Source organism: Prosopis cineraria, unplaced genomic scaffold (assembly GCF_029017545.1).
Source record: "Prosopis cineraria cultivar Desert tree isolate PC_DT_omini unplaced genomic scaffold, ASM2901754v1 PC2, whole genome shotgun sequence".
Taxonomy (NCBI): Eukaryota; Viridiplantae; Streptophyta; class Magnoliopsida; order Fabales; family Fabaceae; genus Prosopis; species Prosopis cineraria.
Window position 1 is genome coordinate 1008072 of NW_026555333.1, and position 13845 is coordinate 1021916.

At 36.3% G+C, this 13845-nt stretch overlaps 1 protein-coding gene across 2 annotated transcripts; it reads right to left on the reverse strand.

Moving 5' to 3' along the window:
- Positions 1-6187: 6187 nt before the first annotated feature.
- On the reverse strand, positions 6188-10693 carry LOC129302979 (bZIP transcription factor 29-like). Of its 2 annotated transcripts, XM_054941942.1 has the most exons (5): positions 10415-10692; positions 9058-10323; positions 8842-8974; positions 8620-8704; positions 6188-6704 (listed from the first exon to the last, which is right to left on the reverse strand). In XM_054941942.1, the coding sequence occupies exons 2-5, from the start codon at positions 10296-10298 to the stop codon at positions 6436-6438; spliced, it is 1728 nt and encodes a 575-aa protein (XP_054797917.1). In that variant the 5' UTR covers positions 10299-10323; positions 10415-10692; the 3' UTR covers positions 6188-6435. The 2 variants fall into 2 exon arrangements, with proteins under 2 accessions (XP_054797917.1, XP_054797916.1); XM_054941941.1 differs by having other exon boundaries at positions 9058-10693.
- Between the last annotated feature and the right edge of the window lie 3152 nt (positions 10694-13845).

The following is a 13845-nucleotide window of genomic DNA, read 5'->3' on the forward strand; positions in this document are numbered from 1 at the left end:
GAGACTTTTGACAGTGGAAAGAAAAAGCTATCACATTGTAATTTTTTTTTGGTTTTTTGGTGAATACATTTTATTTTAATTCATCCTGCTCAATACTCTCGTGGTCCAATCTATCTGTATACTGCAGTTTTTTCATTTAAAAATATATTAATTTTTAAACAAAATACCTTATTGAATAAAAATAAATATAAAAATTAATATTAAATTAAAAATAATTAATTATTTTATTGAGAGTAAAATTTAATTAAAAACATGCTGTATTTTTTTATATGTATAAATTATCCATAAATCTTGATACAGGATATTTAACACCAGATAAAAAGATACATTTTTATTATAAAATATAAATGGTCATATAATTTATCTCAAATTCAATGCAAAGAAAGTACGGACCAAGACTCACAGATTTGTTAGATTGAAGATCGCAAAATCTTATACACTCACGAGTCATAGCGGATCACTCGCGAGAAATCACAGATTTACAGTGCAGTTGCAAATTATCGTGCCGCAACGCTAGTCCATTCCGGTTTCTCAGCGACAGTATATTATATTCAACTCGTTTTTTGTTCTATTTTATTTTATCCTTTTAAACGGCCATGTTCTATTCAGTTTGTCTTCGCTTGCAGTAAAGGGTGGGTGTCAGACTGGGAGGTTGGATTGAGTATTTAAAGATTGCTATCGTCTGAGATTTTAGTTGATGGCGGTAAATCATCTGTCATCAATTAATTAATGATTCAAAAGTGCATGAGGAGGGAGGGGGGAGAATTAAACGCTCACAGTATGGTGGTCCGGCGGGATAATTGTGAAGTGCATCGCTAATTGATTGCATTGGAGGGGTGGGAGTGAGGACGACCAAAGGAGTATGCACAGATGACGATCACAGGATAAAATGAAATGATTACACGCCCACTTGTACTTTTGATCGTAATTTTTTATTTTTGGGGTGGGGGTTTAGAACTGACCGAAGAAGCTTGGAGGGTGGTTGAACCTATCATTTTTTGAAATCGAAGGCGGAGGAATTAGCTGGCGGCGTCTCGCATAAAATAAGACGGAAGATGGAATCCAAAGGAAAGAATTCACTTTCACCGCCTCTCCTCACATACCTATATAATCATGCTTCCATCATTCATTTAATCCATCATTACTGATATCCACTCGGAGCATTCAAGACGCCTTTTTTTTTTTAAATAATAGTAAATTACTACTTACTCTTTTTATTTTAAATTATAAAATAATTTAAGATAAAATTATACATACTAATAAAATATAATAATAATACTTTATAAAATTATTTTTAAATAAAAATATAAATTTTGAAAAAATACCTTTACACATTTAATTATTATACTGTAATATTATTTTAATTTTTTTAAAGAATAATATTAAAAAAATTATTGATAAAAATTTATTTTTTAAAATTATCTTATATTTTATAATAATAAAATTTTTTTAAAGTTACCTTATAATTTAAAAAGAGGGGAGTAATATGTCCTCTGTAGATAATCAACAAGCTTATCTCTCTGACTCTGCGCGCGCGCATTAATACGTGATTCGGATAGCTTGAAGTGAAAAAATAAAATGAGATTGAATGAAAAGATAACGACTTGTCAAGTGCCGGGCCCCAAGGAGTTTATCTGTTGGTTTCATTCATCCTTTGCTCACTGTACACAGCGTGATTCGGTGGTCTTCCTTGAAAAGCCATCCCATTCCAAAACGAGAAGCAAAGTAAAAGGACTCCCGTCATTCTCTTCATTATCTTGGCCACCTTCAAATATAATTAACCGTAAAATCAATTATCGAAATCTCCAGAGAAATATTGAAATGGTTAAAAGCTTCGGATCAGATGGCTATAAAAAAGGCGGACGACAGTTTATACAGATACAAAGGAAGCAGAAGATTGACAGGAATTTTGTCGTGACCTGAAACGTGGACGGGGTAAAGTGAGGCCACGTAAGAGCACATGGGAGCTGGGCACTGCTCCGGAGGGGCATATGAGAATTAAGAAATGAAAGCAGGAGGAGCACATGGGGCCTCTCTCCTGTGGATGCGCCACTTTTCAACTGACTGCTCTTTAGATTTGATCCGCTCTCCAACTACGTTCTGCCCTCTGCCACCCCTACTTGTAACCGCTACCTTCCCATCCCTAATTCAATCCTATAAAAAAGGCTGGGGAGCTAGTAGCCGAGTCCTTTAAGAAGAGTTGCTAATAGAGGGATGCATGTGGAAGACTATTCCAGTTTACAAGATACATAACTTCAATTGTAACATCTGCAATAGAATGCCATATGCTTTGCCCCAGCCCTAAGTCTGGAGAGCAGGAGAAAAGGCAAGGGGTATAGATGTGTGGCCTTGTGTCGGGAAAGCTGGAGCTGTGTCCCCCCCCCCTTTTTTCCCAAGCTGTGAGTTGGCTTTTGGAATGCCTCTTCCAGAGCAGGCACACAGTGGGGCCACAACCGGGACAATTATAATGCATTCATCATGATAAAACAAGTCTAATTACCCATCCCCCGTTCATGGAAGCAAAAAGAAAAAAAGGCAAAGAAACCTTCGATGCCAAGGCATAATGAAGTGGCCCGTCCAAGCCGAGCAGGCTTCATTCTTCTTTTTCTTTTTCGTTCTTTTATTTTTCAGGGATTTTTATACACGAGGCCAGACACCTTATTAGATTTCGGTATGTAGAAGTATATGATGTACTTTCATTTGCGGGGATAATTGAGCAATACGAGGTTGCATGGTCCCCATCCCTTGTACGAGCATCCATCTGATGATATTAATGGGAATACTATAGTGCAGGGCACAGAACACAGATGGTGTGATGCCACCATCTAACCTCTTGGTAAAATGCTTGGGAACCTTGCTGCGGAGAAGGAGGGTAGCATTAGCATCTCAAAGGAAGCAAGGCGTCTCAATCATAAAGAAAGAATCATTTCAGCAATCAACAGGCATTTAAGTACGACGCCACATGACTGGCCACCACTTCCATCTATTATACTAGGCCAGTGGACCCCCTCTCACATGGGATTCCAAGCACCCAAACGCACGCACGCACGCGCTATTTCTGATTGCCTCGTTCCCACCGTTTAAACATAACAATGATCATGAGCCCCGCTAAAATATTCCCGGGTGAAACTTGTAATTCCGCCATTACAAGCGTAATCTAATGGATAATGCACACCATAAAGAAGCAGCAAAGGCTGTGCCGGTGTGAGGTCTAATTGAAAGCATATGGACCCGGAACGACTCACTGCTGCCTGAAAATGTTAATTTGGTTGTGCCATAAATATCAGTGCTAACCTATTATGCGCGGGATGTAACACATATGATAGAATTGAACTCAATTATACGTGGCCATGTCAAGAGGATTCATAATTAAACTCGAGACTTAATATTTTATTACTTTATCGTTTATTCGTTCGTAGGTCGCTCCCCCTTTCGTTCAGTTTCCATCCCTCACTAGAAGTAATTCGAGGTCACCAATGATGGAAGAGTGAGACCAAACGGCAGATGAAGAATGATAATGGCAGGCAGCCTTTCATTTCAGGGCTCATGCTGGCCTTTTAGACTTTAGAGTGGTGGACGTAAGTTTGTCACTGGCACCTCAGTAGTCAACATTTTGGAGGTTTGAAAGGAAGCCCAGAAGACAGCCGCCATCATGGTCGTTTCATGAGCTCTTGGAACTTGTATCCCCGCTGAACACAACACGCCCCCATTTCATGGCAATGAGCTTATGGATGCCAATACAAGTGCATCTGTCCTCTATATTAGAAACCAATCCGGTCGTGCAAACCATATTAATGGCGTCAATTAGAAGCCTCCTTTTTTTTTTTTATCGGCAACGATCGATGGGCAATTAGATAAATCAACACGGGCAGCATTCAAGTAGCAACTATAATCTATTTCTACCACCATGTCATTCACTTTGATTCAAAAAACAAAATCCCATCACACAAGTTATAACTGTGGATTACCATAACTTACTCTCGAGCACCGTATCGTCCGGCTATCATAGGGAGACCAAAATCTGGCCTCATATTTCTTGATCAACAGCAAAAAACAATTCCCTAGTCCCAGACAATAAAGGTTGGAAAAGGAGAGAGCACCCTCAAGAACTGTGGAAAATGAAATGCGAAGTAAAACATTTAGCAAGGCCAAAATTTAAATATGATGCAATGGTGGCGGTGAATTATGCAAGTACACTTCTGCTATTTTTTATGATTAAAAAACCAATGTCATGACTTTCGGGGTCTTCCTCTAGCAAATGTCTTCACAGAAGATTCAGGGCTCTTGTTTGCTGACGTCCGCGGCCAGATCCTTTCCCCCAGCAGCTAATTTCTTTGATGCCTTACCTCGACCTCTCCCTAAATTATTTCCACCGCGTTGTCTTTTTTTTTTTTTCTGCCTCACCATTCACTTGCTCTTCCCTCTCGTCATCACCCCAGTCATTACTTTCTTCCGCCTCAGATTCAGATGACTCTTCTGACTTCTTCTTAGAATCGTCGGCTCCTTTTGCACCCATTTTTTCCCTGTCTGCTTAGCCTCTAGAGTTTTGCTCTCAGATTCTTCAATTCCTGCAGCGCATTCAAATCAACAACCAGTTTATGGACCTTTTAGAATGCAGGCCTTCCTAACTGCTAAAACTAAGGATAGGATTGGTCAGGAATAACTCTCAGGCCTCTAACCAGGAACGACCACGGGAAAGTTTGACTATTTTTCTTTTGGCCAATAGGAAATCTTGTATCTGTAAACATTTAACTCAATTTGAACTAATACAACTAAAATACCTTCAGCAGAACCTGTGTCATATCTACCAAGCTGTTGAAAAAGGAGTAGACACTGTCAGTTGCATCAGCAAGCAGAATAATACTAAAGAAAAACAAAGAAAGAAAACACCAAAAGCTACAATAATAAACCACATAGATAGTATAGGAGGTGATACGACATTGCCTGCGACATGTTGTTTTACCTTCTAACAAAGTGAAATTTATTATCGATACAACAGCTATAGTGAGATCATCCCACTACTATCAGTGACACACAGCATTAGCATTACCTCTGGATTGCTCTTCACAAAAGGATGGGTAAATATTTTATAACCAAGATGACCTTTTCGGGAGGAAAGATGAGTCCTAATTTAGCTCAAATTAGATCTTGGAGTATGCAATATTAGTAACCCTTCACTTGCCTTGAACATAGCTTACTTTTAAGAAGAAAAGCATTGATGACGCTAGCCTCCGAACAAAAAAAGTTATTGTAATAAAATTTGAATTTCTGAACTTTGCAGCAGTTCACTGAACACTCATAACAACTGAACATATCATTTTTAACAGAACCTGGCTGCCCACGCTTATTCCAACCAAAGGGCAAGGGAGTGTCAATCCTCAATTGACAACTAAAATGCGGCTTCTACCGACTCCTACTTTGGAAATTTTTTTCTTCAGGATCAGAAATCAGTCAACTTTAGGACTCTGACAAATTACAATAGAAAGCCTTGCAGGAAAAAAAAATACAAAAGTGACTTCTGAATTGGTGGCGGCTTAGCCAAGCACAGAACTCACTATTTGAGCTGAAATTAATGATACAAGATCAGTTTTATTTTCAAATTGGGATGTTCAAGTGCAACATGCACAAAAGGAGTACCATACTGTGTGCAGATTATCTAGCTAGGAAAGCTCATAGATCAAATGGCGACATTATATATCTCAAAGAACCTCCGATTAAATGTCATGCCAGGTGTGTGTGTGTATATATATATATATATATGAGATAGACAAAATTTCTGGTTTTAATTTCTCCTTGTTTTTCCTTTCGTAGGTTGCTGTAGCATGCAACTTTTTCAAGCTTTGATCTTGCCTCCCTATTAAAAAAAAATGCCAATTGAGTCACACATCTGCGGTTCTAATAAAGTTATTCTTCCTCCATGTTGGACCTGCGGAGCTCCTGCTTCACTTTCAACAATCTTATTTTGTGTTCAATTATTCCCTGTCGTGTCTCAAAGAAACAAACTAAACGCCCCAAGACTCACCACCAAAGGATCACAGCCCTTCGCTCATCAGCTAACAGAAACTGATTTCCTCAGAAAACATCCTCCATAATCCACTGTGCTCACACTCGTGTATCCATATAGACAATGCCTTCAAGAAAATATTGCGCTCCCAAGAATTTTTGATATCTCTAAATCCAGAACAAATTAATACTGTGAAATATAAGATTGTTTTCATTAGCAAGGGCGAAAATGCAGTCAAAACACGACCACTACAATAACAAGAAACTGTTCCGAGCATATATTTTATAATGGGTGAAACCTACAAATTAATAAATTAAATAGAGCTGATGTATAGACTATTAAAAATATAAAAGTAAGTTAATGCCACCCATCGCCTAAAGGAATTAAATGTAGCTTGACTGGAGAGCGACTATCTATGATTCGGTGCAAGCTCAGAAGGCAGTAGCTTTGTCATTTTGAGGCTGGAGATTCAATTCATTATGTTGAATCTGGTGCGACTGAGGCTGGGTCTCCTCCTGAGGCTGATGTTGCATTTGCGATCGTTTAAGCTGGCCAGGCTGCTCATGCTGCAATTGGAACCTTTGTTGATTAATAGCATGTTGGCGAGCTGCTATGCAGCCCGAGAGAATAGGCTCGCCACCAAGTTCTGTGACTGCAAGCCTCAAACGCTGGACTTCAGCAGTCAAGGTCTCATTCAGAGCTGCCCAAATAGGAAGACAAGAGAATGCATAGTCATTTACATGTAAACCTACCACACTTGCAAGACATTCTAGCATCCTGCTAAATTAAGAAACATAAAAGCAAAGGACCCTGCAGCTGAAAGGGGGGGTTGGAAACGTAACAGGAAATAGTGAAATTAACATGGCATATACTTCTTCATAAATGCGCTAATTGTCAAGTAGAATTGATGCTAGTATATGTTAGTCTCAGAATAATTTCTGTTTGATTGTTAATTAGTTGTAACTGATTTTATTAAGCCTTATACAGTGTATTTAATCCTGTATATAAACACTTGTATAGATCCATCTTCGTTAATGCAATATACATTTTTCATTCAGTATTCCCATTCTCGTTTGGTAACAGTATAACCCACAGCACATCTTATGTTCCTCGTAAAAATTAAAATAAAAAGAAGAGGGTGGGAGAAATTAGAGGACCAGATTGATCAGGTGAAGGTATCATGCCGTTCACAAATTCAAGTTGACAAATTTAAAACATGTTCTGGAGAACTATCTTTTTTTATTGGTTTGAAATGAGACATAAAATATAAGTTGGGTGGTTTAAATGAAAAAAGGCTAAAGAAATTATTTATGATCGAAGCTTACCTAATAAACTTAATAAGAAATTTTATTGGAACTGATATAAGACTAATCATGTTATATAGGTATGAATGTTGAGCTTTAAAAAGACAATAGGAGCATGAAGTTTAAGTAGCAAATATGAGGATGTACGAAAAAATAAAATACAAAATGAGCATCTACAAGAAAAAATGCGCGTGACTTCTATTGAAATAAAAATGATAAAAAATCATTTGAGATAGTTTGAACATGTATAGAGAAGTCGTGAAAGGCACAAGTGAGGAGAATGAAATGAATAATTTTAAACCCTGTAAAGAGAAGTAAAAGATGACTAAAGAGAACACTTACGGAAGCTATTGAATGAGACTTCTTGATTAATAGTATTCCTAAAAGCTTGACTGATGATAGAGCACAATGTTCTCATGCAATTTATACAGCCAACCCTTGCCTAACGGGACAAGGCTTGCTATTGTTTTTGAAATAAGACGACAATATCTTAATCCAGCCAATATCATCAAATATTAAAAAATAACAGGAAAATTGAGATATTCTAAAGTAACAAGCATCAGATATTCCTTTTATTTTTTAATATTAGTTCTAACAAGAGGTATTCCTTCAATCCAGCAACAAAGATGAAATCGATATTGGGTTCGTAGCAACCATTGTTTAAGGAGGCCCTCTAATGGTATTCAGTGACCACGAGGAATTAACACTAAGATGCCTCAAAATTTAAGTGGTAAAAATGAGGGTAATTTTTATTTTTCAAAATAATTAATTTCACTAGAAAAAGCAAAGGAATATTTGAATTTTCACCAGGACGTTATGTTTCCCCTCTTATTAAAAGCTAATGTAGTCCACTGATGAATGAAAAGTTATAAACATTTGGCCAAAATAAATTCAAGCTAGAAATCTTGAAATGCAGCTTAGAGAGTCTTCTTCAAAGCAAACAAGAAGGTAAAAGTCAAGTTTGCTGACCAAGAAAAATGCCCTTGGAATCCAAAATTTGCAGGTGCTTGACAAGATGAAAGCAGACGTTCCTAGGCCAGGCAGGCAAAAAGAAGCAGAAATGCTCATGTAACAAGCCTTAAGGAAGAATACAGTACACAACTGACTCATTAACAGCATGCAGAGTTATCGTTGGGCAATCTTTGCCATGAAGTGAATATTATTAACCTTTTAAGAGAATAATTAATGTACATCATCCCATATATAAAGATATTTCCCAGGAAAGCACACATGAAAAACATCCAATTTGAATAGGAAGCCAGATTCAGCTAACTAAAACCAAAAGGCAGAGAAAAAAGGGCATATACAAACCATCCTTCAGTTGGGACTGCTGTTCCATGGCTTGAAGCCTGAATTTCAACTCACTGTTCTCACTTTTAAGATGTGAGTTATCCCTCTGGCAACAAGAGCAAAAACACAGAACCAGGAGTTGTGAGCATGATTCATGAAAACTTGCTTCATAAAAAAATATATATATAGTTGATAAAGTTAAATAGGAAAAGAAGACATGAGTTCATCCTAGAAGGTGCCCACCTGTAGTGTGGTAAATTGAGTAGACATTGTGGTTGTCTCTGACTGAAGAGTTTGCACCTTGTGCTCTAGTTCAGCAATGTACTGCACCTTTCGCTCCTTGGATCGAGCAGCCGATTGACGATTAGCTAATATTCTGGGTGAATATATATGAACTATCATGAGTTAAATTTTAATAGGAGATAAAATAAGGGGAGAAGAGAACAAGAAATATAGTACCTTTTTGCACGTTTGGGATCTGACGAAGCAATCTCAGCAAGTTTATCACTTTCCATTATTTTTTTTAGCTCCAGTTCAGTGAATTCACCATTTCTCAACTCCATGTTGATCTCAAATGTTTTACCATCTGCTGAATTGCTAGGTGAGCGCTGACAAACTCCATTCCCCAAAGGAGGAAGCTTTGGTGAATCATCTCCAATATGCAAATTTCCTATAGAACTATCCAAGGAAAAACTTCTCCGATGACGGGAGCCTGGTGCAATGTCCCCATTAGAACTCCTCTTGATTCCTTCCCTCCTTTCCTCCACAAAGCTCGAAGTTGCCCCTTGTGTGGAGGTAGTTTTTCCACTTACAAGACTCTCAACTTCATTATCACTGCTTTCAAAAGTCTTTGATTCTTCCGCACCAGATAAGTTCACATTATCAATATTGTCCAAATTCATATACACGCTAATTAAATCATCCATCACATCCTCTTTCCTCTCAACCATAGGTTTTGCATTGTAACTATCAACATGACCCTCATCCTTTTTTAGCTCCTTTTTTACCAATTGAATTGGCTTCTCCAATCCTGAGTTTTCTCCTCTAGAAATTGAATTCTCCAGATTCATCCAAGTAGGAGAGACAACCAGCTGAGGAGAAGATTGAGCGAAGCCAGAGATTCCTAATGGAGTATCACTGCTGGAGCGCCTGTGCCCTTTACGAGGAAGAACACTAGGACCAGCTTGAAAGGCATGATCCCTATTGACGGGCATAGAAATGCCAGGGCCATGAGAGTTAACCACACTTTCTTCCATGGACACGTCTGGGGAAATCGAGTTAGAAAGAGGGGTCGCCGAGGGCTCACAATAAAGTGAAGGACTCAATGGAGGCAAGCAATCCGGGGAAAAAAATGAGTGTTGGGACAAAGACCTTGAATGGGAAGAACGAGGTCTCATATTCGGAGAACGCAATTGCTGGGAAGCCGATTGGAACTCTGAAATTGGGGGATAGTGTGACGAAGATGGGATATTTGGGTGGGATGGAGGTATGCCGGGTTTCAGATTCTCAGGACTAAAATTTTGTTGCATCAGAAGCGCAGACGCGCCCATTTGAGAGGCATTGAAATTGGGGCTGGGAGCATTGAATCGGTTTTGTGGCCTCAGAGTTGCTCCAGGAGAGGAAAAAATTGCGGAACCGATTAGTTGCATACCAGTATCAGTACCAGTACTGGCTGGGTCGATACCTTGATTACCTTCCATGGACTTACAAGGTCTATATTTGAAACTATTCATATATCAAGAAAATTTCAGTTTGGGACAGCAATAACCAAATTGCAACTAATTGACAGTCAGATACAGTGGCATAGACTTTCTACCTGGTTAATATATTGAAGCCCTATCTCGTCGCAGCAAAAATCAAAACCCCAGGGAAAGTACACGAGCAAGATGACCAGCCAAGAGGGAGAATCATGCGTTCAAAGCTTGGAAAATCGACTCCGGAGGTAGCGACCAGCGATAACAGAGCTGTCCTGAGTAACAAAGGTGAACTCTCTCGCTTAAGAAATGCCGCTGAAGACCGTCAGCGGATGCTCGCATTCTTTGGAGTTCGGACGATGACGAACGAGTATTGACTAATGTGTAACTCTTCTCTATAAATACTTCGTCTGTGTCATTGCATAGAGACGCGGTTTTATATTCCTTTTTCTTCGCCTTTCGTAAGGGAAGATTCTATCTAATATTATTGTATTTACTAGTTTACTATTTGCGCATTTGTCAATCCTCGCCAGGATTGCCCTTGTAAAAATGCCTACAAGGCTTCTCGCCACAAGGCGAAAAAACATTGTAAGATTTCCCCGCAATCAAGGTCTACATAAAACGTACATTCATCCTCGCAATGATATGACCATAGAATGGCATTTTATTTAATACTGCATCTTTGCTATTTGAGCCCTGTGCAATGCATCAAACTATCGATACTAATTTTCTTTCTCATTTGTTAATTTGGGTTAGAATGGATTAGTGAACAATGGTTGATTTCTTGCTCAATGTCTAGCAGATAGTGAAGGGATTGCACTTGACAATTGGAGTCGTGGGTCACGGCAAGACTCTGTTTGACCCCAACAAAGTATATTAGATAGATTTTTTATAATTAATTCATGCCATTGTGCGCTTAGGTGGAAGTGGAGAGGAAGTAAAATTAAACTTTACAGAAAGCAGTAATGTATATTTACGTGATATGATTCACAAATGTTTTATAAAAGCGGAGATTTTCTTGCAAAAAATTCTCCCATGGTTATAGTAGGAGATGACTTCTCATGAAATTTTATTTCGCAAGGGTTTTCCCGAAAATATCCCCACAGTACTATAAATGAGAGGCAATTATTAGGGAAGGTTGACCCAAAAAAACGCCGACACACAAACATAACCGTGATTAGACAGGAGCTTGGCGCCCCTTCCTTCTTAAGAAAGTCTCAAGAATGTACAATTGATCGAAGAATAGATGGAACCAGAATGAGCACGAAAAAAGTTGCACGCAGCCTCTAAAGCTCGCTAGCTACACACGGATATAGCTGATAATATGGGTTAAATTTAGATGTGAAAATAAGTTAAGTTAAAATTTAGTTAAATAAATTTGAGTTTGCATGGTAAGTTAAAAATTTGAATTTAATTTAAAACATATATAAAGTTTTTCTCATAATTCAAGTATGAGCTTCTCTAAAACTTGGCCTAACTTAAAAGCTTTTTTAAAAACCTACTTAAAAAAAAACATTTTAAATAAGGTAGCATTTTAGTTTTAAATGTCTTAAATATATATTAAAACTATTAATATGAATATATAACATAATTTATTAATTATAATATATAATAATTAAAATGACTTATCAATTACAATACAATAATAAAGTAATAATATTAAAATCAATATACAAGTTCAATTTGATTGAAAACATAACTAAAAAATAAATTGATTAAAAATTAAATTGTAAAATTGATGAGTGTGTCATATATTATATGGAGTGAGTGTGTGTGTGTGTGTGTGTGAATATACCCCATTCAGCTCTTAAGACAGGCCTTAAAAAATTAGGCTTAATATATTTAACTAAATAGGTCTAATTAAAGACATAAATTTCACCTGAACCTATTTAATAAATAGTTTAGGTTGAACCTAAAATAAGTTAGAGCGTATGCCCTTAATAGGAGCTAAGCCTATTTTCAACCTTAATTGAGGCTGCAAGTTAACCCATCAGTTCACACAAAAATGTGGATTATATTGAAAAAATGAGCTTATTTTCATGTGAACACTCGCAGCAAGCTAACCATTTAAAAAAGAAGAAGACAAAGTCATTCTAAATTGTCAAACTTGGTAAAATCTTAAAATTGAACTGTTATGGTTAATTTTTAAAATTTTTAAAAACTTTTAATATTGAATTGGGTTATAAGATTAAATTTATATTATCCATATTGATAATAAAATAAGTTTATTAATTTTTTATAATTTTTATTTTAATAATTATTAAATAAAAAATAAAATAAAATTTGTTAAGCTGGACCGTCCAAAACTGAGACTGGACTCGAGTTATTATGACAAATCATTAACAACTAAATTAATCAACCTTATCTAGAAAATGGAAAGCCTTTATTTGGACAACAAAGACATGAAGAATAAATTTTCGTTGCCCAGCTATACTAATTGACTTCTATACATTTTCATTTGGACAACAAAAAAGTACGTGATAATAATTAATTTTTATTTTAACTTCAGTCTCGCTGCTTCTAATCTAGTTACATCTATACTAATTGTCTTCTAGCAAGCTAATTGCACTATTGACATAGCTGGTTTGAATAAAACATGTGCATATACCTGATATTTTAAGATCTTGAATCAAGATATTAACATTAGTGGACATATACAATTTCAGGCCCAATTAAAGATTCATTAGATCTCCCCAATAAAACTATCTATTGAGATGATCTAGCATAATTAATGTTATTGCAATTTCTGATAAAACTTCTAACATTATGATTCATTAAAAAAAAAAAATCAAACTTCGGATTTGCATTAAACTTTTTAATATATTTATTGTAATTGATATACATTTATTTTGAACTGTATTAATGTATTTTTAATTTGTATTTTTTGTAATGATTTAGAAGCAGTTTATTGTTATTTAAATAATTAATTCTTAGGGAGAAAATATGATTTTTTATCACACAAAACTAAAGTAAAAAAGTGAATTTACAATTTTAAAATAAAAAAATATATAAAAAATATTTGTTATTCCCCACCAATCTGCTAACAATGGTAAAATACAACTTGCACAAGATGCTAGTTTTGTCAACCTATCATGTCACAGACTTGTATCCAACTACAAATTAGTTGCAGATTGTGAGTTAATCCATATATTCCTAACTTTATTATAGATCTGTGAGTGTGAGAACTCTTTCAAAATCGTGTTAGCTATGAGAAAGTTTATATGATTTTCCTTCACGTCTCATTAAACAATGAAATTCTCATATATGCTGGCAAAAAATAAACGACAAAACCAAAAAAACAACTCAGGAGTTCTCGTAATTCTTGATACTCGTAGCCAATAATACCTCACCAATTTCTTAACGTTCAACATTACTGGTCAATGTTCACGGGCCATTATTTGTGATAATTAAGCTCTCACAGAAATAAACCTGTAAAAATGTGTGAATGATTCAATAAAATTTCATGTAAATTCAGGAATGATAAAATAATAAAATGAGAAGAAAGACTGGTGGTAAAAAAAAAAACAAGAAGAAGAAAGACTAAAAATAAAAA

What these genes read in the sequence shown, in the direction of transcription:
- LOC129302979 (XM_054941941.1), bottom strand. Translation starts at nt 10,331, where the DNA reads ATGAATAGTTTCAAATATAGACCTTGTAAGTCCATGGAAGGTAATCAA. An exon ending in GATCCCAAACGTGCAAAAAG is followed by an intron (nt 8,975 to 9,057) that starts GTACTATATTTC and finishes ATATTCACCCAG; the next exon opens with AATATTAGCTAATCGTCAAT. An exon ending in CTCAATTTACCACACTACAG is followed by an intron (nt 8,705 to 8,841) that starts GTGGGCACCTTC and finishes TCTTGTTGCCAG; the next exon opens with AGGGATAACTCACATCTTAA.